The sequence below is a fragment of the Triticum aestivum genome, chromosome 1B, assembly GCF_018294505.1.
Source record: "Triticum aestivum cultivar Chinese Spring chromosome 1B, IWGSC CS RefSeq v2.1, whole genome shotgun sequence".
Taxonomy (NCBI): Eukaryota; Viridiplantae; Streptophyta; class Magnoliopsida; order Poales; family Poaceae; genus Triticum; species Triticum aestivum.
The window spans coordinates 677,332,299-677,342,227 of record NC_057795.1 but is presented as its reverse complement, the minus strand read 5'-3'; the positions used below and the strand labels follow the sequence as shown (position 1 = coordinate 677,342,227).

General features: G+C 47.8%; 1 protein-coding gene across 2 annotated transcripts; it reads right to left on the bottom strand.

The window, feature by feature from the left end:
- Nucleotides 1-3,138: 3,138 nt before the first annotated feature.
- On the bottom strand, nucleotides 3,139-9,370 carry LOC123148333 (uncharacterized). Of its 2 annotated transcripts, none has more exons than XM_044567730.1 (10): nucleotides 8,934-9,370; nucleotides 7,954-7,997; nucleotides 7,713-7,818; nucleotides 7,492-7,612; nucleotides 6,268-6,836; nucleotides 5,572-5,836; nucleotides 5,186-5,459; nucleotides 4,731-4,895; nucleotides 3,681-4,169; nucleotides 3,139-3,604 (listed from the first exon to the last, which is right to left on the bottom strand). In XM_044567730.1, the coding sequence occupies exons 1-10, from the start codon at nucleotides 9,175-9,177 to the stop codon at nucleotides 3,326-3,328; spliced, it is 2,556 nt and encodes an 851-aa protein (XP_044423665.1). In that variant the 5' UTR covers nucleotides 9,178-9,370; the 3' UTR covers nucleotides 3,139-3,325. The 2 variants fall into 2 exon arrangements, with proteins under 2 accessions (XP_044423665.1, XP_044423657.1); XM_044567722.1 differs by having other exon boundaries at nucleotides 5,572-5,842; nucleotides 8,934-9,368.
- Between the last annotated feature and the right edge of the window lie 559 nt (nucleotides 9,371-9,929).

The window sequence follows — 9,929 nt, the reverse complement described above, 5'->3', positions numbered from 1 at the left end:
TGTTCAGGATTCGTAGGGTTGCCGATGCATGAAGGCTCGAGTACACATGATGCATGCTGCTAAGATTATAAGGTGTTGAAGCATGTAAATTATTTTGCATCAGCTCTTGCACATAATTAGATGCATTACTGGAAACTAAGGCTATCGGATACATTGTGCTCATTAATAAAAATTTAACAAAATTCAGCCTACTTCAAGGACACGCGCAAAGCCGGTCCGCAGGGGCGACCGCTTCGTGGTGCATGCACGGCAACAAGCACGCCGTGGAGTTCAAGGTCGTCGACATGGACCCCGACGTGTCCCTCATCATGGCGGCCGGTGTGCCACGACGCCAACCCGTTCAAGCGGGAGGACGGGGAGAGGCTCGACGGCCCGGGCTACGACGACGTCGGCGGCGTCCGGAAGCAACTCTCACAGATCCCCAAGCTGTTCAGGACGCTCGGCGTCAAGCCCCCCAAGGGGATCCTGCCGACTAGAGCGACTCGGATCCTGCTGTTCGGCCCGGCCGGCACCGGCAAGGCGCTGCTCTCGCGCGGCATCGCCTCCTAGTCGAGCGCCAACTTCATTGTCGTCATCGGGGCCGGAGATCGTGTCCAAGATGGCCATGGCCGGCTAGAGCGAGGACAACCTGCCCAAGGTGTACGGCGAGGCCGAGGCCAAGGCGCCATCGCGCCCAACCGCGAGAAGACGCACGGCGAGGTGGAGCGTCGCGTCGTGTCCCAGCTGCTCACGCCCATGGACGGGCTCCGCCCGCGCGCGCAGGTCATGGCCATCGGCGCCACCGACCGCCGCAATTCGACAAGGAGATCTACGTCGGCGTGCCCGACGAGGTCGGCCGCCTCGAGATCCTCCGCATCCACTCCAAGGACATGCCCCTCTCGGACGACGTCGACCTCGAGCGCATTGGCAAGGACACGCACGCACGGGCACGGCTTCGTCGGCGCCTACCTCGCCGCGCTCTGCTCCGAGGCAGCATTCCACTGCATCCGCAAGATGGACTTCATCGACCTCGAGGCGGACACCACCATCGACGTGGAGGTGCATGTCCGTCATCATGGACGGACGACCTCGTGCACGCCAAGGAGGTGACCAAGCCATCGGCTGGTGGAGTGGAGGTCCCCAAGGTCTCGTGGGAGGATGTCAAGCTGGAGGTCCAGCAGTGCCCGGTGGAGCACCCGGAGATGTTGGAGTTTTTCGGCATGGAGCCGTCGCGGGGCGTGCTCTTCTACGGCCCGCCGGGCTTCGAGGTCGGGGCTGCAGATCTTCTAACGTAGCGCGCGTGCAAGCTCGCGGTGCGCGACCTCATCCAGGAAGGCCGCCGCGGCCATGGCCAGCGCCGTGGTCACCCGGAAGCACTTCTCTTCCTGGGGGCCATGGAGCACGCGAGGCGGAGCGTCAGCGACATGGACGTTTTGAAGTACGAGTACTTTGCTAGCAAGTTCAAGCAGGCCGGGTGGGAGCTTTGAGGAGGCGCCGCCGACACAGGTAGGTCCGCCGGATGGGCATTCAGAGCTGAAGGCCGCGACGGAAGCTGAAAAATCTAGGATTTGTAATTTGCAGATTTACTTCATTTTTTATTAATTACATATAAGTTGCAGAACTTTACTACGGCTTGTGTGTTTGTGATGAGGCAAAAATTATCTCGGATGAACACGCGTGTTGGTTTTTCTCACATAGTTTGTTCATCTTTTCTCAAACATGAAAGATATTGATATGAACAGTATTGCTCTACGAAACATGTCAAGAGCACGAAAGAGATACGAGAACCTGAAAGCAGTGATATGAACAGTATTGATATGAACAGTATCATGGAGATACCCGTGAATTACATAATCTGCAATGCTAGTATTCTGCTAAGGTTTATTGTGATATGACATGCAACACAAAAGAAAGATGCTTACTCTAACAACAGTAAGCAGATTGCCACAGCCTCCACCTCCTCTCCCAACTTAGGGCTCCTCTATCTCCCGCCGGCCCGCATCGTCTTTGATGGCCCTAGGGCCATAGAGGCGTGGTGAACCCCGACCCTTGCTGGAGGGAGGGATCTTCCTTCGTTTTTAGGTGTTTTAATGAGTTTGTTTAGGGTTTGTCTCCTGCTATCCAGCAGATCTATCGGGATTCGGTGAGGGCTGAATCCATGAGCAGGCAAGAGACAACCTGGCGAACTGAAACATCTTAGTAGCCAGAGGAAAAGAAAGCAAAAGCGATTTCCGTAGTAGCGGCGAGCGAAATGGGAGCAGCCTAAACCGTGAAAACGGGGTTGTGGGAGAGCAATACAAGCGTTGTGCTGCTAGGCGAAGCGGCGAGAATTGGGATTCTTGATCCCTCTCAATCTCTCTTTCAATTCGAGGATCCAGAGAGGTGGTCTTCGGTGGGAGATCTTGTCTTATTTGATCCTTTTGATCTATACTTCTGTTCATCTACGGCAGTTGTTGTTCTAGTGCGTTGGTCTTGCGGTACCTTAACACGGTGACTTCCCGATTGTCTTGATGAGGGAGGGGTGATGACGACAGCATGCCTTCAGCTCGCTTCATGGAAGGTCTATGGACATGGATGTAATTTTTATTATTTATGTCTTCTTTATACTGCCATGATGAATAGATCAGTTTTCTATAAAAAAAACATTCAAAAACCTTTGTTTCAAAATAAGTAAAGTAAGTTTGTTTTTAGGTCAAACTTGCTTTAAGATTGACTAACCAATTTTCATGTCTTTTGCGGTACTCGTATTTTTTTTTAGCAGATTCTCGTACTCATAATTGGAAATCTCTCAAAACTAATTTGATGTTCAGGTTATTACGACTTGGGACAAATCTATTCAGTTCTTTTGAAACCGACGGAGTACACAAGTTTTGAGCTATAAACAAATAGAACATAAATTGCATAAATAAAGTTTGGCATGGTGTGAACTTCCAAAAATCTAAATGAGCTTTCCATTTCAAAATATCTTTCAAAGACTCCTATTAACTTTCTAAAGATTATTGCCAACTTCGAGCAGAAAACACAGACAGAGCTCATGTTCCTCCTCCTCAAAAGTTAATGGTGCTGCTTTGTTAGATAGATATTTTCTGGTTTATTGTTACACAATATATGTAATAAATAAACGACAGAAAAAAAGAAAGAAGAACAAACAGACAAACAGACAATAAACCGTTCTTTTCTATCTGATCTGAAAATAAACAAGTTGAGCTACAGCCGAGGTCCCTAGGAAACACTACAGGTTGAACATGCTGGAACACATCTCACGGGCCTCTCTTCAAAATTTCACAGTAGCTACCAACTCTATATCTCTATTCAGGACGACTGAACTGACAAGGGGGGGGCTGAATCAGTAGCCATTCGGCCACATTTGGTTAGCCTGGGCGGCGGCGGCGGCGGCGCTCAAGTTTCCGTCGCTGGGGTTTCGGTGTTCGGGTCCTAGGCCTGGCTGCGACTGCCCGAGCGCTGCGCCGTACTGCGACGGCATCTGCCCCTGCCTAAGGCCGCCCTGGTGGCCCTGCTGCCCCTGGTAGCCCTGCTGCCCTTGGTAGCCATACAAGGGGTTGGCAGCAAGAGGCGGCATTCCTCGCGAACCAGCTCCATGCATCCACATTGCAGGGTTCTCGCCCTGCACAGACAAACATTGAAGTTAGCAATTTTCCTAATATAAATCTAGTTCAACCGCTCTTGCGTGAATCTCTTACCTGCTGTAGAGACATGTAGGGGTTTCCATCCTTGTATTGGGAGGGCATTGCTCCATCAAACCCAGGAGCTGTGGTTGCCGACGGATTGCTTTGGTTCAGGGCAAAGTTTTGAGGCATGCCATTTGCAGTCCCGAAACCTCCAACGTAGTTGGAGAGCATCGAGGCTGGCTGTGGAAGGCTCCCGAGAGGAACATTGCTCTTGTATTGTGGCATTGGGTATTTTACGCCAGAGTTGGGAGCTGCAGCTGCGCCTTGGTGGAATAGACCGCTGTTCATGTATGCTTGCTGATAGGCAGCAGGCGGGAGATACGCATAGCTTTGCGGCAAAGATGGGTATCCGATCATGTTTGCATATCCAAGGGGAAGCCCTCCTTGAGCATAAGGATGAAGGGCAGCAAGATGGTGAGGCAGAGGAGGACCTGGAGCAATGCCGGTGTTTCCCTGAGAGTGGGTCAACTGTGGGTTGGATAAACCACCTTGATTAACATTCTACAAGAACAAACCATATTAGAATGGTGCTGCAGAAATAACTAAGAAAACTGAACATCTAATGTGACAAGAGAACAGCAGAATTGCAGCTTTTTCAGTAACACAAATAACAGCATAATAAAATCCTAATGAGTAATACAGCTACAATTTAGCTCTCTAGAGAAAAAATGCCCACGCAGAGTTAGGCACAAATGTAAGTGTTGCTAGCCACAAGACACAGAACTGAACAAAATAAAGCACGAGGCAGATGTAACTACAACAGGATTTGACCAAACATGACCAAAAAAATTGATTGCTAACACTCTGGGCATAGTTAACAATTAATATGCAGCATAGCTGCACTAAGAGCAGTAAGCAAGAGTTATCCTGGTTGCAGGCTGCAACTTCCAGGCACATTTTAGAGTGCAGCAAGTAAAACTGTATACAGCTAACCCATGTTCCTCACCAAACAAATATATTTTACCCTTTTACCAGAATGAATTCGTACATATAGAATTTGTAACACATGGCTACTCTCAAAAGAGTTGTCGTCTAGTCCATGATTCAGTGACGTGCTCATACCTCTTGTGGCTGTGAAGAAACAGTTGCATTGTTCACAGACGATTGTGGTGTACCATGAACCATTGTAGCCAATGGAGGGTTAGTAAGCAGCAGCGAGAATGCTGGATCCAGCTCACGGAAAGGCGGCATTGCTGGTGGCAATAGGCCATTTGGCATATTTCCTTGCTGCGAGTAATAAAACAAGTTTGTCAATGAGAATGAAGCCAGAGCAGGACTTTCTTTAACTGGATTTTGGAATCACAGGTTAGCAAATACAATTAATACAGTTTGCACCAGGGCATTTTTATCCACTATTAGGTCAGGTAGTTGGTTTCTTCATTTTGGATCAACATTGGTGGTAGATGTGATATATCAAAATAATCACAACTCCAAATTTACATGTACATATATGGAAAATAACAACATATCAATGGAAGTTCTTATAAAATAAACCAAGATAAGAAATGAGCATATACCATGAAGTTAGAGAGGGGAGAAATGTTTTGCATTTGACGATTGTCCTGCAGATAAGTCTGCACGGTAGGCTCTGGTTGTACTGCACTTGACGTGGCATAATCAGATGATAAATTGTATTCGGTGTTGTTTGTAACATCCAGTAAATCAGCTCTTCCCACATCAGACTGTTGTGCTGATGTAATATCAGGATTCTCCGCATTACTTTCTGGTGCAGAAGCAATGTACTCGTTGGCTGCAGGAGTTACTGTCTCCTTGTTTTCAAATTCGTGGATTCTGAAAATGAAGGACTCAAAAATGTCACATGATGGAAGACGGTGGAGATACTGAAAATGAAGGACTTCACATGATGAAAGGGGCGTAAAGAATTTGATGAAGAAATTCATACCTGACATCGCATTGGTCCCCTGACTGGTTATCAGGAACTGCTGCGACCTCCACGTCACTATTGGCAGGCATCATGGAGCATGATGCATCGAGTGTCCCAGACACAAAACTACCGAATGTCAAGTGCGCAAAATCAGCATTGGAAACCTGAAGGTGGCCTGGGATTATTACAGCTGGGTTATCATCAGATGGTTTTGGTCTGTTTTCCTCATGTATGGTCAAGTCTTCCAACTGATACGCTGTAGTAGACATATCACCATTTGAATCTGCATCTAGAAGGATGAAATCATTAAAATTGAGAAAGACGATCTATATAATTAACAAAAGAGAAAGTGACTAGAAAGACAGGGAATTCTGGTCAGTTAGACAAGGAGGAAGCATGCAACATGAAATACAGAAAGAGGTATGCATAAGCTCTACAGTCCGGGAGACCCTAGGTAAAAAGAATTCAGAAAAGAGGCACAAAATTCAGGGTTTGATGTACCACATCACACTGAACCTTGTGTTTCGTAGGTAAGACATGCTTGTTTGCCAGTGGGTGAGCTGATAATAAGCAATAAACATGCATCAAAAAATAAAAACAGCTCAGGGTCATACAGAAATAGTAACTCCAACATGTCCTAGCATAACAGATCTTCACATAGGCACAAATGAAAGTACAGATGCAAAGAGGTAAATGACATCTTTCATAACTTACTTTGGTTGTGTTCAAATGAATGTTCATCAGAGAGATAGCCATCTGTTTTCTCTATCAAGTCATTATTCAAGACCGTGCCTTCATCAGACGGGGATAATGGTCCTGGAGATGTTAGGCCAGTGGCATTGCTTGCACTTGTCTCCTTAGTTTGCTCGTTGGCATCTCCAGCGCCGTCATTCTTGACCTCCAGGGTAAATGATCTTGGTGCACTCACATTTGCGGAAGCAGCACCAATGCCTTCTGGCACATCAGACCCCTGTCCTGGAGGTAATATGCCAACAGAGTCCTCCTTAGGTACAGAGGGGGGCTGAATAGTGCCATTTGGTAATTTCTCAGCTGTGACCCGGTCCCCTTCAGACGGCAAAACTGTGTTAAGATTTGCATTGGCAGCGACTGAACCACCAACAGCTGGCTTGGCAGCATTATTTGCAACCGGTCTGGCCCCAGATTTAGCTTGAGGCCTGCCCATCTTCACTATTTCAGCCAAAGAAGGGCGCCCTGGCACCCCACCCCAACCATGCTGCACTTGCGGAGGCTGGAAACTGGTAGACTTCGCATCAGCTAAATTACTGGTAACAAAAGCACAAAAGGTTAGGAAGTCTGCCAAGGAAGTCCTCGAGCTATGTACTTGCATTACCAAGTAGTCTTAGCATACAATGCATAAACAAGCGAGTGAAGCTGTGCATCATATAAAAACTAAAAAAGCTACTGTTCCAATTTGTAATGGTTCTAAACGGCTGATAGAAACACACATATTTTTTCTGAAAACACAGAACATGAAGAATCAAACATGTACAATGCAGAGATAAAATGAAAATTAGAAGACAGGGCAGCTCTGAGCACATGGTCCATCTCTCCCTAATCGTCAAATTACAGAATCAAGCATGCACAATGGATCATGGTCCTGCCAAGGCCAACCCCCCCTCGCTCTGCTATCAGCCTTGTACCAAGTGTTGCAACAAAGAGTTGGCTATGTTCCTTATCTAGGAAGTTATCTAGGAAGAAAGCTAACAAGGGTGAAATCATCTAACGGTGCTTAACAGTTAATAAACTACAGAAACATGTGATGTAATTTTGTTCTACTTGATTTTCCTAAGAGAAGAATGGATCAGACACTACGTAAATCAATCGATCAACAATTACAACAGAGAATAACAGAACTGCTAAAGAAGTGCAACAAAACTAGGAGCAAAAAATTAACTAATATAATCAATATTTACATACCCAGCTTCTGAAATTGTTTCCATAGGATTGCTCCCCTTGACAGCATCAGAGGTTGACGTGTTTGGTGGTGGAAGTAACTCTGTTTCCTTCTTGATAGGACCTTTAGCGCTAGCAGTTGAGTCTGCTCATATGTTGTCATGTTGATAACATACACAAAATGAGTTAGACTGTACAATATCAAACTTCATTATGATATCACAATACAGAAGTTAGCACGTTACCTCCTGGACCAGAGTAACCACGTCCACCTCGATCCAAACCAACCTTAGAACCTCGGTATGCAGGTTTATAGAATGGGCGAGACCTTGTTTCCTGAGGAGCTTTTACCTGCAGGTGATAAGAGTTTGTCAGGAGAACGGGCAAGTGGCATATACTTAAACAACAGAAATAACAAAATTGCACTGAAGAATATCTCCAACGAAGTTGTATTGTTTGAAGCTCAAGGATTCTCTATGTACTGACCTCCTTTTTGTTGCTACGCTTTCTCCTCACTTCATGAAAGGGATCTGAACAAACATGACAATAGAGTTAGATAACTTGCCAACATATAGTTAGTTGCTTGTGTAGGAAAATATCATATGTGTAGGTAAGCATTAGATAAAGCATGAGCATAGGACAGGTATGATCCACAGAAACAAACGAACAGGAGGATCTTCCATTCGGCTCTTACTGCAAAGAAAGGCCATTGCCATCGTCTCTAGTGAGTTAATAGACTTGTTTCCCAAGAATAAAAAGATTACCAAATGTACTAGTTTCAAACACACAAAATAACTGCCACTCTTTTGAACAAAAAGGAATGATGCACCAATAATCAATGCATGTATATAACACTCAGAACACAATAAATGCCAAATTAATCTCCCAAGTGAAAGCTTCTACACTATCTACAACCTCAATGCAATGTGCAGCCTTTACACAAGAGCCCCATAAGTCAACCATGGACGAAGATATTAAATGTGGATAATCTACCTGGACAACCGATATCCTATTTATGCAACCTACTTAAGAGTGCAGGAGCACACAGATCAAGCCACTAAACTGGACCTGCTTACATCACCTGCTGCTGCTTCCTCACACAGCAAAATCAAAACTGCTTTCCTCATTATTGAACACTGCAAATCCGCATTGGATCAAACTAACAGCACATACATACATACATACATACAAATCACATGCCTTGCCCTACATCGTCGTGTCAGAAATCCGGGCCAGATTGGCAAGCGATACGACTCTAGCGCGATAGCGAGGGTCCACGCTGGGAGTTACAACGGCAGGGGGCCGTGAGGAAATCACTAACGAGCTGCGCGGGCTAGCTAACACGCACGCACGCCAATCGACTGGAGGGCGGGGCCGAACCAAACCCTAGCGCTGGCCGGCGCCGCTGAGTGATAGACGAGTGGAATTCCAGGCGGGGGGGAGGGGGGGGGGGGGGGCGAGGGTACCTTGGGAGATGAGGCGCTCGACGGCGACGTCGGGGTCCATGGCGCAGTCGAGGAGCGTGGCGTAGATCTCGGCCTCGGTGCGGTCGGCGAGGATCCCCTTGAGCCCCTGCACGAGCTTCCGCGAGGCCTGCGGGATCTCCGCCCCGTCCCCCGCCGCCGCGGCGCCGCGGGCCTGCTGCTGCTCCCGCTGCTGCCCCCTCCCGCCGCCCCCGCCGCCCCCGCCTCCCCGGCCGCCGCCCCTCATGGCGCTGCAGGCGCCTCCCTCCGGATCCGACGGCCACTCCCGCCGCCGCCGCGTCGGGGGAGCAGCAGGCAAAACCCTCGCTCACTCGCCGCCGCCGCCGCCGCCGCGCGTGAGTCCCGTGTGTCGTATCGCCGCACGCGCACGCACCCTCGGACGGACGGACGAAGGAACGAAGCTAGACCGGGCGGGCAGGAGGGGAGCTGGAGTATATAAATATTGCTGGAAAAATAATAATAGTGGTAGCTGGATTGGGAAGGGGGAAAAGAGTCCTGTGTACCGTGCGTGGGCGTGGCTTGTGTCGGAGGGGAGCAGGAGTAGGGTTTGAAAACCCAACCAGCCCCTCCCGCACGGCGGCCCGGGTCGCCGACGGGTGGGGCCTTCTCCTTCCTTCCTTGCCAAACAAACAGACGGTTTGTGTTTCTTTCCAAATTCATTCATCGTGTTTGGACAGCTCGTGTGTGTCCTGATTATTGTGTTGGCGTGTGGAGTCCGTGGAACATACACTGTCCATCAACGTGTCTATTTTATAAGGTTTTTCTTTTTTACTTATTGTTATATGTTGTGTTGTTATACTCGGCGGGGCGTGTGGAGTCCGTGGAATATACACCGCCCATCAGGTCACAATGCGCGTACATGTGTGTCTATGGACCATGGATGTGTTTATTATTCGGATTTTTTTACATGAGTAGCCTATTCGATTTTATTGGTTCAAACAGGGTGGAAATACAAACAAGTTCGGTTTTCTTTCTTCT

Bases quoted from the DNA above. Each gene is read 5' to 3' on its own strand.
- LOC123148333 (XM_044567722.1), bottom strand. From the start codon at position 9,177: ATGAGGGGCGGCGGCCGGGGAGGCGGGGGCGGCGGGGGCGGCGGGAGG. The intron at 7,819-7,953 runs GTCAGTACATAG...TATCACCTGCAG, and splicing joins AGCGTAGCAACAAAAAGGAG to GTAAAAGCTCCTCAGGAAAC. The intron at 6,837-7,491 runs GTATGTAAATAT...TTTTGTTACCAG, and splicing joins GAAACAATTTCAGAAGCTGG to TAATTTAGCTGATGCGAAGT.